General features: G+C 44.7%; 1 protein-coding gene across 3 annotated transcripts in view; it reads right to left on the minus strand.

The window, feature by feature from the left end:
- Window positions 1-21,714, minus strand: part of ARL6 (ARF like GTPase 6) — an 82,394-nt gene that overhangs the window by 47,064 nt on the left and 13,616 nt on the right. For all 3 annotated transcript variants that reach the window (XM_073584412.1, XM_073584414.1, XM_073584413.1), the window contains exon 3: window positions 14,675-14,736. In XM_073584412.1, the coding sequence (XP_073440513.1) occupies window positions 14,675-14,736 (62 nt within the window). The remainder of the gene's footprint in view (window positions 1-14,674; window positions 14,737-21,714) is intronic.

Raw genomic sequence — 21,714 nt, forward strand, 5'->3', positions numbered from 1 at the left:
CGCCCCAACCACTGATTTATGTGATCATCTGGGAGAGCCCAGCATGGGGGGCCGCCCCAACCACTGATTTATGTGATCATCTGGGAGAGCCCAGCATGGGGGGGGGGCCGCCCCAACCACTGATTTATGTGATCAGCTGGGAGAGCCCGGCATGGGGGGGCCGCCCCAACCACTGATTTATGTTATCAGCTGGGAGAGCCCGGCATGGGGGGCCGCCCCAACCACTGATTTATGTGATCAGCTGGGAGAGCCCAGCATGGGGGGCCGCCCCAACCACTGATTTATGTTATCAGCTGGGAGAGCCCGGTATGGGGGGGGGCTGCTCCAACCACTGATTTATGTTATCAGCTGGGAGAGCCCGGTATGGGGGGGGCCACCCCAACCACTGATTTATGTGATCAGCTGGGAAAGCACAGCATGGGGGGCCACCCCAATCACTGATTTATGTGATCGGCTGGGAGAGCCCGGCATGGGGGGGGCCGCCCCAACCACTGATTTATGTGATCAGCTGGGAGAGCCCAGCATGGGGGGCCGCCCCAACCACTGATTTATGTTATCAGCTGGGAGAGCCCGGTATGGGGGGGGGCTGCTCCAACCACTGATTTATGTTATCAGCTGGGAGAGCCCGGTATGGGGGGGGGGCGCCCCAACCACTGATTTATGTTATCAGCTGGGAGAGCCCGGCACCGGGGGGCCGCCCCAAGCACAGATTTATGTTATCACCTGGGAGAGCCCGCACGGGGGGGGGCCGCCCCAACCACTGATTTATGTTATCACCTGGGAGAGCCCGCACGGGGGGCCGCCCCAACCACTGATTTATGTTATCAGCTGGGAGAGCCCGGCATGGGGGGGGCCACCCCAACCACTGATTTATGTGATCAGCTGGGAAAGCACAGCATGGGGGGGCCACCCCAATCACTGATTTATGTGATCGGCTGGGAGAGCCCGGCATGGGGGGCCGCCCCAACCACTGATTTGTTATCAGCTGGGAGAGCCCGGCCTGGGGGGGCCACCCCAACCGCTGATTTATGTTATCAGCTGGGAGAGCCCGGCATGGGGGGCCGCCACCTGCACTTCAGCTCCTTCCCTGCGGTTTATATGTATATAGTTATATGGGAGGTTGGAAATAATTGCATGTGTGTATCCTATACAAACCAGACCACCAATCGTACTTGCTGCAGGGGAACATCTGCAGCCATCAATTTACAGTAGTGGTAAGGGTCTGCCATGTGTGTGCCTGTCTTATTTAGCTTGAATATAACACACACACGCGCGTATATACAGTGCCTACAAGTAGTATTCAACCCCCTGCAGATTTAGCAGGTTTACGCATTCAGAATTAACTTGGCATTGTGACATTTGGACTGTAGATCAGCCTGGAAGTGTGAAATGCACTGCAGCAAAAAAGAATGTTATTTCTTTGTTTAATTTTTTTTTAAATTGTGAAAAGTTTATTCAGAGGGTCATTTATTATTCAACCCCTCAAACCACCAGAATTCTGTTTGGTTCCCCTAAAGTATTAAGAAGTATTTCAGGCACAAAGAACAATGAGCTTCACATGTTTGGATTAATTATCTTTTTCCAGCCTTTTCTGACTATTTAAGACCCTCCCCAAACTTGTGAACAGCACTCATACATGGTCAACATGGGAAAGACAAAGGAGCATTCCAAGGCCATCAGAGACAAGATCGTGGAGGGTCACAAGGCTGGCAAGGGGTACAAAACCCTTTTCAAGGAGTTGGGCCTACCTGTCTCCACTGTTGGGAGCATCATCCGGAAGTGGAAGGCTTATGGAACTACTGTTAGCCTTCCACGGCCTGGACAGCCTTTGAAAGTTTCCTCCCGTGCCGAGGCCAGGCTTGTCCGAAGAGTCAAGGCTAACCCAAGGACAACAAGGAAGGAGCTCCGGGAAGATCTCATGGCAGTGGGGACATTGGTTTCAGTCAATACCATAAGTAACGTACTCCACCGCAATGGTCTCCGTTCCAGACGAGCCCGTAAGGTACCTTTACTTTCAAAGCGTCATGTCAAGGCTCGTCTACAGTTTGCTCATGATCACTTGGAGGACTCTGAGACAGACTGGTTCAAGGTTCTCTGGTCTGATGAGACCAAGATCGAGATCTTTGGTGCCAACCACACACGTGACGTTTGGAGACTGGATGGCACTGCATACGACCCCAAGAATACCATCCCTACAGTCAAGCATGATGGTGGCAGCATCATGCTGTGGGGCTGTTTCTCAGCCAAGGGGCCTGGCCATCTGGTCCGCATCCATGGGAAGATGGATAGCACGGCCTACCTGGAGATTTTGGCCAAGAACCTCCGCTCCTCCATCAAGGATCTTAAGATGGGTCGTCATTTCATCTTCCAACAAGACAACGACCCAAAGCACACAGCCAACAAAACCAAGGCCTGGTTCAAGAGGCAAAAAATCAAGGTGTTGGAGTGGCCTAGTCAGTCTCCTGACCTTAACCCAATTGAAAACTTGTGGAAGGAGCTCAAGATTAAAGTCCACATGAGACACCCAAAGAACCTAGATAACTTGGAGAAGATCTGCATGGAGGAGTGGGCCAAGATAACTCCAGAGACCTGTGCCGGCCTGATCAGGTCTTATAAAAGACGATTATTAGCTGTAATTGCAAACAAGGGTTATTCCACAAAATATTAAACCTAGGGGTTGAATAATAATTGACCCACACGTTTATGTTTAAAATTTATTAAAATTTAACTGAGCAACATAACTTTTTGGTTTGTAAGATTTATGCATCTGTTAATAAATCCTGCTCTTGTGTGAAGTTTGAAGGCTCTAACTTATTTGCATCTTATCAAACCTGCTAAATCTGCAGGGGGTTGAATACTACTTGTAGGCACTGTATATATATATATATATATATATATATATATATATATATATATATATATTTTTTTTTTTTTAACTTTTCAGTGTGCAATCCAATGACTGAAGAAGTTTTATTTTTTTCTTGTAGGTTACGTCCGGCTACACATTTGACAGCTGAGCCCCCTCCAGTTGTCTCTTCTGCAGAGACTTCCCGTAGTTACCGGGCACAAGGACCACCCACTGCCCCATCTGTACCTCCTCTTACGGTTACACATTTGGGGGCAGACACGTCTGGTGTACCATGAATTATTCGCTAAGACTGTTGCGGAAATTCTGCGGTGTTTCGGCACATGTCACACTCATCACTGCACAGAATGCAACTTGTATTGAAATCTACAGGATAAATTAAAGTGATTTTTAGGTTTTGAGCTAAATTTTCTGCTATGTGAACGCAGATTGCAGAATCCTGCCTGTGCGCATTAGTCACGCTGTCAGGATTCAGCTATCTGGGCAGCTTGAACGGTTGTCATGTGACTGCAAGTGTGTCATTTGCATAATTATGATCATGTGCCGATGCACTTCTCTCCTTTTATGCTCACAAGATCATTGAGAGAAACAGGAAACGCTGCTAGTCAGCACATGACCTCCAGTAATATAAATTGCATACGAGGGGGTCACATGACGACCGTTTGAGCTGGCACGAGAGCGGATCCTGACAGTATGAACATTGCACACTGCCAGTATTCAGCAATCTGCAGCCATATAAAGGGACTGTAGAAATTTTGTTCAAGCCTGGGACATATACATGCATGTCAATCTATGTTGCACATTTCAGTGATGTTACTCAGACATGTCCAGGTTGTGTTTTTCTACACTGCAAAGTCTCTAGAATTAACAAAAATAAAGTCTTCGAATTTTTGAAGGGGTATTTCCATCTCCAAGATCCTATCCCAATACATAGTAGGTATGGAAAGTATTCAGACCCATTTAAATTTTTCACTCTGTTTCATTGCAGCCATTTGGTAAATTCAAAAAAGTTTATTTTTTTCTCATTAATGTACACTCTGCACCCCATTTCGATGGGAAAAAACAAACAAAACAGAAATGTAGGAATTTTGCAAATTAAAAAATAAAAACTGAAATATCACATGGTTATAAGTATTCAAACCCTTTGCTCAGTATTGAGTAGAAGCACCTTTTGAGCTAGTACAGCCATGAGTCTTCTTGGAAATGATGCAACAAGTTTTGCCATAAAAGCCCGACTGGTGGAGGGCTGCAGTGATAGTTGACGTTGTGAAACTTTTTCCCATCTCCCTACTGCATCTCTGGAGCTCAGCCCCAGTGATCTTGGGGTTCTTCTTTACCTCTCAACAAGGCTCTTCACCCATGATTGCTCAGTGTGGCTGGACGGCCAGGTCTAGTAAGACTTCTGGTGGTCCCAAACTTCTTCCATTTAAGGATTATGGAGGCCACTGTGCTCTTAGGAACCTCGAGTACTGCAGAAATTCTTTTGGAACCTTGGCCAGATCAGTGCTTGCCACAATTCTGTCTCTGAGCTCCTTGGCCAGTTCCTTTGAATTCATGATTCTCATTTGGGCTGACATGCACTGTGAGCTGTGAGGTCTTATATAGACAGGTTTGTGCCTTTCCTAATCAAGTCCTATCAGTTAAATTTAACACAGCTGGACTCCAATGAAGGAGTAGAACCATCTCAAGGAGGATCACAAGGAAATGCACAGCATGTCACTTAAATATGAGTGTCTGAACAAAGGGTCTGAATACTTATGACCATGTAATATTTTGGTCTTTCTTTTATAATAAATTTGCAAAAAGTCTAGTTATTGACCGGTTAACGGTATTTTTCAGAGTCTGACAGCACCACCTGAGTGAGGTGATCCGCCCTTCAGGAACAGGAAACCTACAGATACAAAAGGGCGGCACCTCTCCCACGCATCAGTTGGATTACAGAGCACAAGAGGACCTCCAAGGTTAATGGCATGATTTATGTACAATACTATTACTATTTAACTATTGATCACCAGTGGACGTATAAGAAGTAGTGCACACCCAAACTTAACGAAAACAAGGGCGGGAATCTAAGGGTGCTGTCATGGACACCGAAAAATACCGTTAACCGGTAAGTAACTAGACTTTATTCGATCGTCCATGACAGCACCACCAGAGAGAATTACAGAGAGTAATAACTACTTAGGGAGGGACTACAGCCTGCAGCACCCTTACACCAAAGGAGAGGTCTGCGGAGGCACCCAGGTTTAGCCTATAATGACTATAAAAGGTGCTCGGAGAGGACCAAGTAGCCGCCTTACATATTTGGTCAATGGAGACTTCCGATCTTTCGGCTCACAAGGTCGCCATGGCTCTGGTGAAATGCGCCCTCAGCTTCACATGTGCCGATCTGCCTTTTGAGGTGTACGCTAGTGAAATAGCCTCTCTAATCCACCTGGCTAGTGTGCTTTTTGATGCTCTAAGACCTTTCCTAGTGCCTTGATGGGAGACAAACAAGGCATTATCCTTCTTCCAGGGATCAGTAACTGTCAGGTATTCTAGGAGACATCTCCTAACATCTAGGGTGTGTAGTTTCTTTTCCTTCTCGTTAACTGGATTAGGGAGGAAGGAAGGAAGGACTATTTCCTGCGTCCTATGAAAACTAGAAACCACCTTGGGTAAGTATGTTGGATCGGGCCTAAGTATTACCCTATCATCTCTGAATTGTATATAAGGAGGGAGCCTGGATAACGGCTGGATGTCACTTATTCTACGAGCTGACTTTAATGCTATCAGGAAGGCTACTTTGAGAGACAGGTTTTTCATGGAGGCTGATGAGATAGGTTCAAATGGAGCCTCTGTCATAGCTGTGAGGACTAGGTTCAAGTCCCACAGCATGAACCTATCCTTTACTACTGGTCTGGAGCTACTTGCCGCCTTAATGAACCTACTGACCCAGTAACTATCCACGATGTTGCAGCTAAAAAGGGCCCCCAAGGCTGATACTTGCACTTTAAAGGTACTGGTGGAAAGCCCCATGTCCAGACCTTTTTGTAGGAATTCTAAGATTTGAATTATTGGTGCTGATTGTGCAGCAGCTACCCCTGAGTTTTGAAGGAATCTTTTCCAGATTCTAACGTAAATTTTGGTTGTAATGATTTTTCTACTTTTAAGTAGGGTGTTAATCAAGTCAGGGGAGAAACCTTTATCTTTTAGCAGTGACCGTTCAAAATCCACACCGTCAGATGTAGGCCAGCCACCTGAGGATGGTAAACTGGGCCCTGGGATAGGAGATCTGGGATGTCCGGAAGAACCCACGGATCAGACACGGACATGGTCCTGAGGCATGAGAACCACGCCCCCCTGGGCCAAAAAGGAGCGATCACTATAATCCTCGCCCTGTCTTTTCTGATTTTCCTCATCATCAGGGGTAGTAGAGCCAGGGGAGGGAAGGTATATGCTAGCCTGAAGTCCCACTTTATCAGAAAAGCGTCTACCGCCAGAGTGTCCTCTCTGGGATTCAGTGAGCAGAATTGCCTCACTTTCCTGTTCTCCCTGGTGGCGAAGAGATCCACCTCAGGTTGCCCCCATTTTTGTACAATCAGGTCGAAGATGGAGGTTTTTAGGGACCATTCCCCTTGTTTTAGCAGATTGCGGATTAAGAAATCTGCCGTGGTATTTTCTTTTCCTTTTATATGTAGAGCTGTTAACCCCTTCACCCCCAAGGGTGGTTTGCACGTTCATGACCGGGCCAATTTTTACAATTCTGACCACTGTCCCTTTATGAAGTCATAACTCGGGAACGCTTCCATGGATCCCGGTGATTCTGACATTGTTTTCTCGTGACATATTGTACTTCATGATAGTGGTAAAATTTAATTCAAATAACTTGCGTTTATATGTGAGAAAAACGGAAATTTGGCGAAAATTTTGAAAATTTCGCAATTTTCCAACTTTGAATTTTTATGCCCTTAAATCACAGAGATACGGCACACAAAAAACTTGATAACTAACATTTCCCACATGTTTACTTTACATCAGCACAATTTTGGAACCAAAATTTTTTTTGTTAGGAAGTTATAAGGGTTAAAAATTGACCAGCAATTTCTCATTTTTGCAACACCATTATATTTTTACGGACCACATCACATTTGAAGCCACTTTGAGGGGTCTATATGATAGAAAATACCCAAAAGTGACACCATTCTAGAAATTGCACCCCTTTATTAACCCTTTAGGTGCGTCACAGGAATTTTTTTGAATATTTAAAAAAAAAAAAATGAACATCTAACTTTTTTTTCACAAAAAAAAATACTTCAGGTTCAATTTTTTTTATTTTACCAAGGGTAACAGGAGAAATTGGACTGCAAAAGTTATTGTGCAATTTGTCCTAAGTACGCTGATACCTGATATGTGGGGGGGGGGGGGTGGAACGACTGTTTCGGCGCATGGCAGAGCTCAGAATGGAAGGAGCGCCGTTTGACTTTTTCAATGCAAAATTGGCTGGAATTCAGATTGGACGCCATGTCACGTTTGGAGAGTCCCTGATGTACCTAAACAGTGGAAACCCCCTACAAGTGACCCCATTTTGGAAACTAGACCCCCCCAAGGAACTTATCTAGATATGTGGTGAGAACTTTGAACCCACAAGGGCTTCACAGAAGTTTATAACGTACAGCGGTACAATTAAAAAATCATATTTTTTCCACAAAAATGATCTTTTCACCCCAATTTTTATTTTCCCAAGGGTAACAGGACCCTAAAAGTTATTGTTGTGCAATTTGTCCTGAGTACGCTGATACCCCACATGTGGGGGTAAACCACTATTTGTGCGCATGGCAGAGCTCGGAAGGGAAGCAGCGCCATTTGACGTTTCTGGCTGGAATTGAGATCGGACACCATGTCGCGATTGGAAAACCCCTGATGTACCAAAACAGTGGAAACCCCCCACAAATGACCCCTAAGGAACTTATCTAGATGTGTGGTGAGAACTTTGAACCCCCCAGTGCTTCATGGAAGTTTATAACGCCCAGGCGTGAAAATAAAAAATTTGTATTTTTTCCACAAAGATGATCTTTTAGTCACCATTTTTTTATTTTCCCAAGGGTAACAGGAGAAATTGAACCCCAAAAGTTGTTGTCCAATTTGTCCCGAGTACGCTGACGCCCCATATGTGGGAGAAAACTACTGTATGGACACACGTCGGGGCTCGGAAGGGAAGTAGTGACGTTTTGGAATGCAGACTTTGATGGAATGGTCTGCGGGTGTCATGTTGCCTTTGGAGAGCCCCTAATGTACCTAAACAGTGGAAACCCCCACAAATGACCCCATTTTAGAAACTAGACCCCCTAAGGAACTTATCTAGATGTGTGGTGAGCACTTTGAACCCCCAAGGGCTTCACAGACGTTTATAATGCCCGGGCATGAAAATAAAAAAATCGTATTTTTTCCACAAACATGATCAATTAGTCCCCAATTTTTTCATTTTCCCAAGGGTAACAGGAGAAATTGAACCCCAAAAATTGTTGTCCAATTTGTCCTGAGTATGCTGATACCCCATATGTGGGAGAAAACTACTGTATGGACACACGTCGGGGCTCGGAAGGGAAGTAGTGACGTTTTGGAATGCAGACTTTGATGGAATGGTCTGCGGGTGTCATGTGCGTTTGGAGAGCCCCTGATGTACCTAAACTATTGAAACTCCCCACAAATGACCCCATTTTGGACACTAGAACCCCCACGGAACTTATCTAGATGTGTAGTGAGCACTTTGAACCCCCAAGTGCTTCACAGAAGTTTATAACGCTCGGACGTGAAAATAAAAAAATCATTTTTTTCCACAAAAATGATATTTTTGCCCCCAATTTTTTATTTTCCTAAGGGTAACAGGAGAAATTGGACCCCAAAAGTTGTTTTGCAATTTGCCCTGAGTAGGCTGATACCATACATGTGGGGGTAAAACACTGTTTGTGCGCATGGCAGAGCTTGGAAGGGAATGAGCACCATTTGACTTTTTCAACTCAGAATTGGCTGGAATTGAGATCAGACGCCATGTTGCATTTGGAGAGCCCCTGATGTGCCCAAACAGTGGAAACCCCCAATTCTAACTCCAACCCGAACCCCAACACACCCCTAACCCTAATCTCAGCCCTAAACCCTAGCCCTAACCCGAATGAGAAAATGGAAATACATACACTTTATTTTATTATTTTTCCCTAACTAAGGGGGTGATAACGGAGGGTTTGATTTACTATTTATGGCGGTTTTTATATTTGGCGGCTGTCGCACGCTAAGGCTGGTTTCACATTTGCGTTTTTTAGCGCTGGAAAAAAACGCATATGTGCGCATGCGTTTTTTCCCCTATATTTAACATGGGTGCGCATACCTGCGCGCTTGTAAGCGCACGTATGCGATTTTCATGCGCTGCGTTTTTTTGGGGTGTGCGTTTGTATTTTCCAGACGCAGCATGTTGCATTTTTTGGCCCTGCAAAAAAGCACATGCGCACATATGCGCACGTTTTGCGCTAAAAATGGCCATTATAGCCTATGGATGCGCATATGTGCGCACTGGCATGCTCATGTATGCGTTTTTTTGCATATGCGTTTTTTTTTTTTAACCATGGAATTTAGGGGTTTGGGTTAGAGTTAGGGTTAGTTAAGGGGGTTTAGGGTTAGGGTCAGGGTTGGGGTCAGGGTTAGGGTTAAGTATGGTTTGGTTAAGGGTTAGGGTCAGGGTTAGGGTCAGGATTAGGGTTAAGTATGGTTTGGTTAAGGGTTAGGGTCAGGGTTAGGGTTAGGGTTAAGTATGGTTTTGTTAAGGGTTAGGGTCAGGGTTAGGGTCAGGATTAGGGTTAAGTATGGTTTGGTTAAGGGTTAGGGTTAAGTATGGTTTTGTTAAGGGTTAGGGTCAGGGTTAGGGTCAGGATTAGGGTTAAGTATGGTTTGGTTAAGGGTTAGGGTCAGGGTTAGGGTTAGGGTCAGGGTTAGTTAGGGTTTAGGGTTTGGGTTAGGGTTAAGTATGATTTGGTTAAGGGTTAGGGTCAGGGTTAGGGTTAGGGTCAGGGTTAGGGTCAGGGTTAGTTAGGGTTTAGGGTTTGGGTTAGGGTTAAGTATGATTTGGTTAAGGGTTAGGGTCAGGGTTAGGGTCAGGGTTAGGGTTAGTAAAGTCATGGTTTGGGTTAGTGTGAGGGGCCACCTAATGTTGGGAAAAAACGCAAACGCGGTAAAAACGCACTAAAAACGCATACAAACGCATAAAAACGCTGCGTTTTTTTCATGCATGCTCATAAAAATGCTTGAAAAAAACGCAGCAGTTGTATGCTTTTGTATGCGTTTTTTCAATGCGTTTTTTTGCGGGAAAAACGCGCTGCAAAAAAAAGCAAGTGTGAAACTAGCCTAAAAGACGCTTTTTATTGTAAAAATAGTTTAATAGTTTTTGCATCACCACATATTGAGAGCTATAATTTTTCCATATTTTGACCCACCGAGTCATGTGAGGTTTTATTTTTTGCGGGATGAGTTGACGTTTTTATTGGTACCATTTTTGGGCATGTGACATTTTTTGATCGCTTTTTATTCCGATTTTTGGGACGCAGAATGAACAAAAACCAGCGTTTCATGAATTTCTTTTGGGGGGGGGTGCATTTATACCGTTCCGCTTGTGGTAAAATTGATAAAGCGGTTTTATTCTTCGGGTCAGTACGGTTACAGCAATACCTCATTTAGGTCATTTTTTTTATGTTTTGGTGGTTTTATGCAATGAAAACTATTTTATATAAAAAATAATTATTTTTGCATCGCTTTATTCTGCAAGCTATAACTTTATTTTTTCGCTGATGATGCTGTATGGCGGCTCGTTTTTTGCGAGACAAGATGACGTTTTCAGCGGTACCATGGATATTTATATGAGTCTTTTTGATCGCACGTTATTACACTTTTTGTTTGGCGGTATGATAATAAATCATTATTTTTTGCTTAGTTTATTTTTATTTTTTAAGGGGTTCGCTAAAGGGGTTAACTAATGGGACAGTTTTATAGGGCGGGTCGTTACGGACCCGGCGATACCTAATATGTGTACTTTTGTTGTTTTTTTTTATGTCCAAAAAATGGATTTATTGGGGGAATATTTTATTTTTTTTTCTAATTTATTTGGCGATTTTTTTTAAATTATTTTAACACTTTTTTTTATTTTTTTTTTTAACTTTATTAATTACATAGTCCCAGGTGGGTCATCACTGTCCTGTGACAGATCGCTGACCTGTCACATCACAGATCACTGTGACAGATCAGCGATCTGTCACAGGCACTACTGCAGACTTCCTCATGCCTGCGCTTTGCAGGCACTGAGGAAGCCAGCTCCCTGCAGGCCCCGAAGGCCCCCGTCGCCATCTTGGATTCGGGGGCCTGCAGGAAAGGAGCCCCCCGCAGCAGCGCTGCACATTGCGCTGCTGTGGGGGGCTCAGGGAAGCACGGAGGGAGCCCCCTCCCTGCCGATGCTTCCCTTTAACCCTCGGTACACCGCGATCATGTTTGATTGCGGTGTGCAAGGGGTTAACGTGTCGGGGGCGGTCCGTGACTGCCCCTGACACATTGTGCCGGGTGTCAGCTGTGATAATCAGTTGACACCCGGCCGCGATCAGCGGCGCTCACCATGTGGGCGCCGCTGATCGCGCTAGACGTACTATCCCGTCCATGGGCATAGGGGCCCGGGTCCCATGGACGGGATAGTACGTCTGATGTCAGAAAGAGGTTAAAGATAGAAAATGCTGCTCTGCTAGTTGGAACAAACGCTCTGCTACATTCATCAGGGGTCTGGAATGAGTCCCGCCTTGGTGATTGATATAAGCCACGGTGACCGGACACAATTCATTCAGCTGGAGTCATTCGAGGATGTTGTTAATTAATGGATCCTTACGGCACTGCAAACAAAACAAGGCTCCAAACATCTATTCACGAGAAAAAAAAAATGGTTTCTCAAAATGTGCATGCTGAGGCCGATCAGATGATTGTCTGCAGCGCTCATGTGATGACCCTGCTGGATGATGATTCCAACAAACCAGTGGGGGGATGTGACATAGCACTGGCCCAGGAGGCAAGAATCAATTCATTTTTATTTTTCACATCTCTATATCAATAACACAAGGGTTATCCAGTAATAGGCAACCATTTAAGGCTACACAGCAACTTTGGCTTTTTTATTTACATAATTTACAACCAATAGCAACTCTAAAGTTTGAGAAGGAGTGAGCCAGAGTGTAAGAGGGAGAAGGAGTGAGCCAGAGTGTAAGAGGGAGAAGGAGTGAGCCAGAGTGTAAGAGGGAGAAGGAGTGAGCCAGAGTGTAAGAGGGAGAAGGAGTGAGCCAGAGTGTAAGAGGGAGAAGGAGTGAGCCAGAGTGTAAGAGGGAGAAGGAGTGAGCCAGAGTGTTAGAGGGAGAAGGAGTGAGCCAGAGTGTAAGAGGGAGAAGGAGTGAGCCAGAGTGTAAGAGGGAGAAGGAGTGAGCCAGAGTGTAAGAGGGAGAAGGAGTGAGCCAGAGTGTAAGAGGGAGAAGGAGTGAGCCAGAGTGTAAGAGGGAGAAGGAGTGAGCCAGAGTGTAAGAGGGAGAAGGAATGAGCCAGAGTGTAAAAGGGAGAAGGAGTGAGCCAGAGTGTAAAAGGGAGAAGGAGTGAGCCAGAGTGTAAAAGGGAGAAGGAGTGAGCCAGAGTGTAAAAGGGAGAAGGAGTGAGCCAGAGTGTAAAAGGGAGAAGGAGTGAGCCAGAGTGTAAGAGGAAGGAGTGAGCCAGAGTGTAAAAGGGAGAAGGAGTGAGCCAGAGTGTAAAAGGGAGAAGGAGTGAGCCAGAGTGTAAAAGGGAGAAGGAGTGAGCCAGAGTGTAAGAGGAAGGAGTGAGCCAGAGTGTAAGAGGAAGAAGGAGTGAGCCAGAGTGTAAGAGGAAGAAGGAGTGAGCCAGAGCGTAAGAGGAAGAAGGAGTGAGCCAGAGCGTAAGACGGAAACAGGAGTGAGCCAGAGAGTAAGAAGGATGCAGGAGTGAGCCAGAGTGTAAGACAGAAACAGGAGTGAGCCAGAGTTTAAGCGGGAAACAGGAGTGAGCCAGAGTGCAGCATCAATAGTAAAAGATAGAATGTTAAAAATAATTAAAAAAATAAAAAATAGGGATATACTTACCCTCTGACGGCCCCCGGAGTCATACGCCTCTCAGTCATGCTGCCAGCATCTTCCGTTCCTAGGGATGCCTTGCAACAATGACCTCTGATGACGTAGCATCAGGCGAGACCGCTACGTCATCAGGGCTCATTTGCGCAATGCATCCCTGGGAATGGAAGATGCTGGCAGCGTGGCTGAGAGGCGGAAGAGCTCCAGGGGCCATCAGAGGGTAAGTATATCCCTATTTTTTATTTTAATTCAACTGTTTACAGGAATACGGTACCCAGGGCATGGAGGAGAGTCTCCTCTCCTCCAGACGCTGGGTACCATCTGCACATGAAGCGCTCACTTTATGCATGGTGGACATAGCCACAAGAGTAAAGTGAGCGTTTCAATGCAAACCTATGGCGGCAGAATCGCCGCGCTTCCGCAGAAATAATGGACATGCTGTGGATTTTACAGCTATGCGATTCCGCAGCTGTAAAATCCGCACCATGGGCACAGCAACTGCGGAATCCCATAGGATTGTATGGGATGCGTTTTACTAGCATTTAAGTGTTTCTGCTGCGGCGAAAACACATAAAAAACGCAACGTGGGCACACAGCCTAAGTGGGAGAGGGAAAAACAGGAGTGAGCCAGAGTGTAGGAGAGAAAGGAAAACAGGAGTGAGCCAGAGGGTAAGAGGGAAACAGGAGTGAACCATAGCAAGAGAACCTATAACTTTCAACAAGAGACAGAAAACTAGGGGTTTAAATAGTACCATCCCAGCCAAAGCTCACAGGAAGTTAATTAGATGACCAAGTTCAGGAGTTAACCTCCAGACTCCCTGACTGCATGGCACTACAAGTCCCAGAAACAAAACCAAACTGCTGCACCAACACCCTGCATCGCCTGCAACATAGGCGTGGCGCCACCTGGTGACAGAAGCAGAAGAAGCAAGCACAGACATGAATGTAACACTTTAAAAGTTTTCCCATCTGACATTGTTTTGAGAATTTCATGAGTTTGGCACTAGCTAAACTACAATCATGCAGTACACCAGCCTCATAAAGTCTACTTAATCTATGCAGTCTGAAAATGTGAAATCTGGTGACAGATCTGCTTTAAAGAAGTTGGCCACTATTTTTTATTATTTTACAAAGGGCCTAGATGGGGTTAAAAAAAAAAAAAACCAACAACATACAGTACCTACCAAAACCCTTACATTCTTGCTTCTCGTGTCACCTGAAGGGGAGGTCAGGTGGCTACTGCACCTAATCAGTGTCAACTAATTGGCTGCAGCGGTCATGTTCTGATGGCTGTTTCTCTCGGCAAACACAAATGGTTTGCTGTCAACGCTCCCATCTAAAAGGGGTTTCTCAACTGAAGCAACAACTCTAAGAGGGGTTTTCTGCATTGGACAATCCCTTTTGGCAAAAAAAAAAAAGATCTACTAACCATAAACTATGGAGGAACCCAGCAGTAGGAATCCAACCCTTCTGCAGTGTCACCATAGAAAACTAAAGCTTTACAATGTTCTTATTAAAGTCAAATTTCTGTCAATGTAAAAATAATCTCTTATAGAAGTAAATATAAAAACAGGTGTTATCCCAATGCATTACCTATAGTCTCTAAATGACTATGCAGAAGCACTGAGACTTCAGAAGTCACCTCAGTGACAGAGATACAGAGGGTTTTTTGGAACAGTACCTGGATGTCTTGAACTTCTCTATGCTGAAACCAATAGTTGGGACAATATCTTGTGTCTGAGCCTGAAATACAAAGAAAGCGTAATATCAGATATAAGGTGTATCCAACATGGAAAGGTATGCATTTTAGCCTAAAATTAATTTTCAAATTTGGTTTAATTAAAAACGTCATGTCACTTGGCTTTCACAGGCTCTTTGTTCCCTGTACATTGCAGGCTGCTGGATGAGGAGCCATCAGTAAGTTTGTTCTTGTGGGGAGCTTGTAGCTGTTTTATCTGTCTTTTTCTGAGCCCCTCTAAGCTGATTTATCACAACAACAACAAAGTTAAGATCAACTTTGATGTGGTCTGTGCACCTAAATCCACCCGCAGTTTTGGAACAAAAAGTAGTACACCTCCAATGATACATCTAGTAATGGTGCACGAACCATACACACACACACACACACACACACACACACACACACACACACACACACACACAGTGTTCCAAATTATTATGCAAAAAATATTTCCTCATATTTTCTCTAAATTACCTATATGAATTGCAGTCATTGTTATTTTCCAGGCATCTAATATTCTAGTATAATTGCAATATTTTTGAACAAACTGCCTATGAAAACAGTATATTTTTAAAAATAAGAAACACTCAAAATGCATGTTCCAAATTATTATGCACAGCAGAGTTTTCAACCTTTTTATTTTGAACAAAATAATGGTGAATTTTGAAATTATAAGCATTATCAGCTTATTACAAAATGAAATCAAACAGTTTTCAAGTCAAAACTTTCTTCTCGGTGATGTTACATTTGCACATAGGACCCCTTGTTGGAAAGAAGCTTCTGAACTCTCTCGTCCATTGAATTTGTCAGTTTTTGGATGGTTTGTGCTTCAGTTGTTTTGCATGTGGACAGAATACCCTCCCAGAGCTGTTGCTTAGATGTGAACTGCCTCCCGCCATCATAGACACTCCTTTTGATGATGCTCCAGAGGTTCTCAATGGGGTTGAGGTCAGGGGAAGATGGTGGCCACACCATAAGTTTGTCCTCCCATAGCAGCCAGAGATCCAGATGTGTTATTGGCAGCATGAGACGGTGCATTATCATGCATGAAAATGATCTTGCTGCGGAAAGCACGGTTCTTCCTCTTGAACCATGGCAGGAAGTGCTGTTTTAGAAACTCCACATAGATTATGGAGTTCATCTTTACCCCTTCAGGGATCCTAAAGGGGCCGACAATCTCTCTCCCCATGATTCCAGCCCAAAACATTACTCCACCTCCTCCTTGTTGGCGCCTTAGCCGTGTTTTCATGGGGTGTCCATCAACCAGCCATCCTCCACTCCATCCATCTGGACCATCGAGCGTTGCACGGCACTCATCGGTGAACAAGACAGTTTGGAAGTCAGTCTTCATGTCTCGTTTGGCCCACTGGAGCTGTTTCTGCTTGTGTGGAGTGGATAGAGGTGGTCGACAGGATGGCTTACGCACAGCTGCAAACCTCTGAAGGACCCTGCATCTTGTTGTTCGGGGGACGTTGGAGGCACCAGCAGCTTCAAAAACTTGTCTACTGCTACGACAAGGCATTTTTGCAGCTGCTCTTTTACCCTGACGCAATTGCCTGTTGGAAAGAGTCCTCAATTTTTCCTTATCAGCACGCACACGTGTGTGCTGGGAATCAGCTACATACTTCTTGATTGTGCGATGGTCACGATGAAGTGTCTTGGCAATGTTGATTGTAGTCATGCCTTGACCTAAATACTCCACAATTTGTTGCTTCTCAGCAGCCGACATGTCCTTTTTGTTTCCCATTTTGGCAAAAAATGTAGGCTGCATAATAATGTGGAACAGCCTTCTTAAGTAGTCTTGCCTTTATTTGGACACACCTGCCAAACTAATTTGCACAGGTATCTGCAATTGCTTTCAGTGATATAAAGAGCCCTGACACACATCACCATCAAGGAGTCTAAATGACAAACAAAAAAATTCTAACCTTATCACTCCTAAACTCTTTTTGCATAATAATTTGGAACACAGTTTATATATATACACAAATTGCCTCTTCAGAGAGGAAGAGGACTTAAACTCTAGCGCCACCTATTGGAAGTAGCAATCCCAAAAGTCAATATCGACCCTTTAACTGAGCCTTAAGGCCCCGTCACACACAGTGATCTCGCTAGCGAGATCGCTGATTTTGTGACGCCACAGCGATCTCGCCAGCGAGATCACTGTGTGTGACGGGGATCAGCGATCGGCCCCCCTGCCGGGTATCGCTGATTATGCAGGATCGTCCTGGGCCGTTTTTTGATCGCTGGTCTCCTGCTGGCCAGCACGCATCGCTGCGTGTGGCAGCGAGAGACCAGCGATCAACGACGCTGGTTTCTAATGTAAGCATCGGGTATCCAGGAGCAGCGGCTGTTTACATTAGAAACCAGCTTGCTCGCTGGTCCTGATCGCTGGAAGGGCTGTCTATGTGACAGCTCACCAGCGATCAGCCTAACGATGTCCCAGTGATCCCATCCATGTCGGATCGTTGGTGGGATCGCTGGGACATCGTTATGTGTAACGGAGCCTTTAGGCTAAAAGCCAAACTAGAATCTCTATTTGTAGACACGTGTTTCAGGGTGTTTCCACCTCCTCAGTGCAAAGTAAGATCTGATTTGGTTGTATGAGATTCATTTGAAAAGGGATGATATTGACATTCAGGATTGCTACTTCCAATAGGTGGCGCTAGAGTTCAATTCCTCTCTGAAAAGGCAATTGGCATGCTTCATTTCTCACCGCGGCATTGCATGGCCTACACATCTCCTTACACTGGCAGGTCATTCTACACAAGGTGAGACGTTACCCCTATGAACCATACATGTCGTGTACATATTATCTGGAGAACTGCACATGCACAGTCTGCTTCCCCCCTCCCTCCCACAGAGAATGTGCTGTTGAGAAACCACGCAAGACATGGTCCATGTACATGATAGATACTACATACATTGGGAAAGGTCGTGTCAGACGTATAACACAAGATCTACATAAATGCAGAACAAAAGATAACAAGGGTTAAAACACCTGACGTCTGTCGATTCAGAGAATTAACAATGAAGTTAGGAAAGTGTAGGGTAACTAATTAGAGTCGCTGCATACACAGAGCGTTAGACCCTGAATACCCCTATAAGTGAATGCACACGAGACACCTTCCGGAGTTCACTACACCAAATTGCTGCAACTTTGTTTTTCCTTTGTTCGCTCTTATTACCGTTTGCTTACAGAGTAATTAGAGACACTGCTGGGAAACTAGGGCATTAAAATGGTAAAACGAGAAACTTTATTTTACTGTCTGTCTCCCATGGGAAAACACAATCAAGAAGTGTCTGCATCTCGTCACAGGCGCTGGGCAGAGGTTACTTGTACGGAGCAGCCAGCAAACAGTTTGGATCATGTCCCGGGTCTCGGGAGGATTCGTCAGCAGCAGCGCGCCGCCATGCCAGCACCGTAAAGCAGGCGCCGAGATGCCAGGGACGACATTAGCCCAGCACACTCCTCTCTACTTTTATGCCCTGATAACTTTAAGCGGATTTCATTACTTTGCGCGCCGACATTTCTGCTATTAAATTGCTTTAACGCATCAGGACAAGTTTCTCAGCTTCCGATGCCCCCCCGATGTTATCCTGCAGGGGATCTTTAAGGTGAAACTCTGGGCAATATTTCATGAATGGTAAAGTGGATGCACTAGAGGCGTTTCACAGAGCTGTTGACTTGCACCATGGTCCCCAAAGTGGAGACGGCCAAGGTGCTATGCACACCACCGGTCCTTTACACCAGTACGGATTAATGTTACTGGTACGATAGTTACTCGCAGCTTCTGCCTACTTTCGACAGCACCGTGCAGAAAGCTCTCGGTATTAAAGGGGTTGTCCAGGACCTCTCTATATATAAGCTCATCTTACCGTTCACTTCAACAAGAGCTGAGCTGCAGTACCTGAGAACGGCCACTAGAGAGCGGTTCTGGTTTTACTCACTCATGGTGTATACCTGGCAGCAGACAATGCTAATCGATGGGGGTGCAGACCCTCACTAATTGCATATTATTGCACTAATGTGATATTGATGAAATATCCTAATAATAGGTCAGTCCTGGAGTGAATGCAGGGGGCTTCTTACCCTGGACACCTCTGGAAGGTGCAGCAGTGGGCGTCAGTGCCTGTGCTACATAGAACCTGTAGTGAGCAGCGCCATGTGCTACTCGTACTTGGTGAATGAGAGTAAAAGAATAGAAGGAACCTGGTTTATTAAAGAAGTATTCCTATCTTGTACATTTATTCACAGGATGTGCCACGGTAGAGTAGAAGCAGATTTACCAACAGAACCGCCATCCAACCAGAGGACGCGGCACGTAGCCCACCGCAGACAACGAGGAGGTGGTCAGAGTTCACATACAAAGAAAAGATTTTATACCACCTCGTCACTGACAACGGCCACATCAGGGCCATGGTCTCCAGACGGATGCACATCCGCTTTACAATTATGGCATAACCTGAGGATATGATAAATGTATAGAATGGGACTACAGATCAAGGAGAATTATGGACATTTGCTAAAATAAAAAAATAACATACAATAAAATAGAAATTAAACATCTGATTAGAAAATGAACAAGTGAATGTGTATAAAGTAAGTATTTCAGACTTAAAAGCTTCTCAGTTATTTACATGCAATAAATGGATTTACACAACTGCTACATGGCACACCGGGCTTCCCTGGAGGTGATGATATAGATCTAATGCTGGGCAGAGATACTTTACTTCTGCTGCTTCTCATCTAGGTCAGGGACTCACTGAGAGTTTTGCTGCCATCATATATATGGTAATCGGGCCTCTAGGATGGGAAGGGCTGCAGTATTGCACACTAAGCTATGTGCACAAGCTGCGGATTCACCCGCGGATTTGTATCTGCGGATCCGCAGGTAAAACCGCAGCTAAAATGACCTGCGGTTTTACCTGCGGATTGGCCAGCGGTTTTCCCCTGCGGTTTGACACCTGGACAATGGAATAGGTGGCAAACCGCAACGGAATCCGCAGAAAGAAATGACATGTCAATTCTTTCTGCGGATTCAAAACCGCAGCTTTTCCACAGTTGAAAATCCGCAGCATGTGCACAGCAGAATGTAAATCCCATAGGATAACATGCTACTGTACACTGTCTGCAGAACTGCTGCGGATCCGCAACGTGTGCACATAGCCTTAGGAGGCATTTTATCACACATTCACGTATTTTGGATTCACTTTGGAGTTTACCTGCAGGTAAAATCTGCAGTAGATTGCAGAACATGAGATTTTACAAATCATATCCGCATGCTGCAGACATAGTGTACAGCAAACAAGATACATATTACAGAACGGCCCTAGGTCATAGTACCCAAACCACCGCATGCATTAGCCATGGAATAACTCCCCATAGTATTGAAAACAAAAAAGAACTGGAGTACAAATCCACCAAAAGAATTGTAAAATCAAAGAAAGCTTCATTTATTTCACACATAAGAGATACCAAGACAACATTAAGGCAATATCATATCTTTATAGAGTGATTTGTACAGGGTTTTAAGGTGCAGCAAAAAGAGTGCAGCAGCGCACAGCAAACCAATGGGATAATTCTTAATCAGAATATAATATATAATAAAGTGACAGTGCTATCAGTAATTTTGTATAGTGCAACCTGCATAACAAAAGAAACTGGACACCAGTGCAGTCCAACTATGAGGCCCCACGAAACATTAGTCATCTTAGCATCGTAGCCATAATAAGCCCATGTTAGCAGCACAGATGATCACAGTATTCAAAGTACCTTACCCAAGGAGGCTCTGCACTCCACACAACTCACCCCTACGCGCGTTTCGCGTAGGCAAGTCTGACTGCAAAGATGAATTAGGGCGTGATAATAGGCTTCTTTAAGATCTAGTGTACACATTACCATAGCTTTCCTGATAAGAGGAATCATTGATCTTATTGATTCCATTTTGAATTTTGTTTAGGGATTTTAGATTTGTAATTGTGTGAAAATCGCACCTGGATTTCTTTATTAAAAACAGATTTGAGTAGTATCTGAGAAACCATTCTGCTTCTGGTACTGGTATTACTACTCCTGATCCGCCAACTTTTTTACGTCCTTTAGCAGCTTTCCGTAGGCCAGCGGGGACTGGGAGGACACGAGATGGAATCTACCTTGTGGGTTCTGAATAAACTCTATCCGGTACCTTTCTGATATCCATGGATTTTAGGATACTTTTGTCCAGGCCTTATGAAAGAATTGGAATCTTCCCCCCACTTCTTTGGTGTCATTGTCTTTCAGTGTTAGCTGTAAGATTGAGAACAGTATGCCTTCCTCTGCTTCCTTTGGGGTAGCTCCATCTACCTGTTTTCCCTTTAACTGTATAATCTAGTTTCTGATGGGAACGGGTCCTACGAAAAGATGATTTTTCTTTGATTTCTCATCTGGAAACCCTTTTTTCTCATCTAGTATGTTGTCAAATACTAGACCAAATACTCAGAGACCGGAAGAGAGGCCGGAACACAGTTTGTTTTTTGAGTGGCTATCCCCCGACCACGTCTTAAGCCATATAGCTTACTTTCGGTATTAGAGACCACTCCATTTCTTGCGGCTAATCAGACGGATTACGCCGAGGAGTCAGCCATAAATTCTGTTGCCAATTTGAGTAAGGGAATGGATTTCAGGAGCTCATCTCTGAACATCTATCTCTAATGTGACTATCTAGCGCCTCAATCCATAGATTCTAGATCTTGCTACGGAGGTAGCAGCTATGTTATCTTTAATAACTGATGCCAAAATTTTCCAAGTTATCTTAAGTAGCCCATCTGCCTTCCTGTCCAGAGGATCCCTCAAGCATGATAAATCTTTAAAAGGAATAGATGTCTTTTTGGCCACTCTGGCTATGGGGATGTCGATCTTAGGGACTTCCTCCCATAATTTCATCTCCTCTGGCTCGAATGCCATACGAGAGATGAAACTTCTTGGGATAATCAGTCTATCC

Source organism: Dendrobates tinctorius, unplaced genomic scaffold (genome assembly GCF_039654945.1).
Source record: "Dendrobates tinctorius isolate UK_male_01 unplaced genomic scaffold, ASM3965494v1 ptg000084l, whole genome shotgun sequence".
Classification (NCBI taxonomy): domain Eukaryota; kingdom Metazoa; phylum Chordata; class Amphibia; order Anura; family Dendrobatidae; genus Dendrobates; species Dendrobates tinctorius.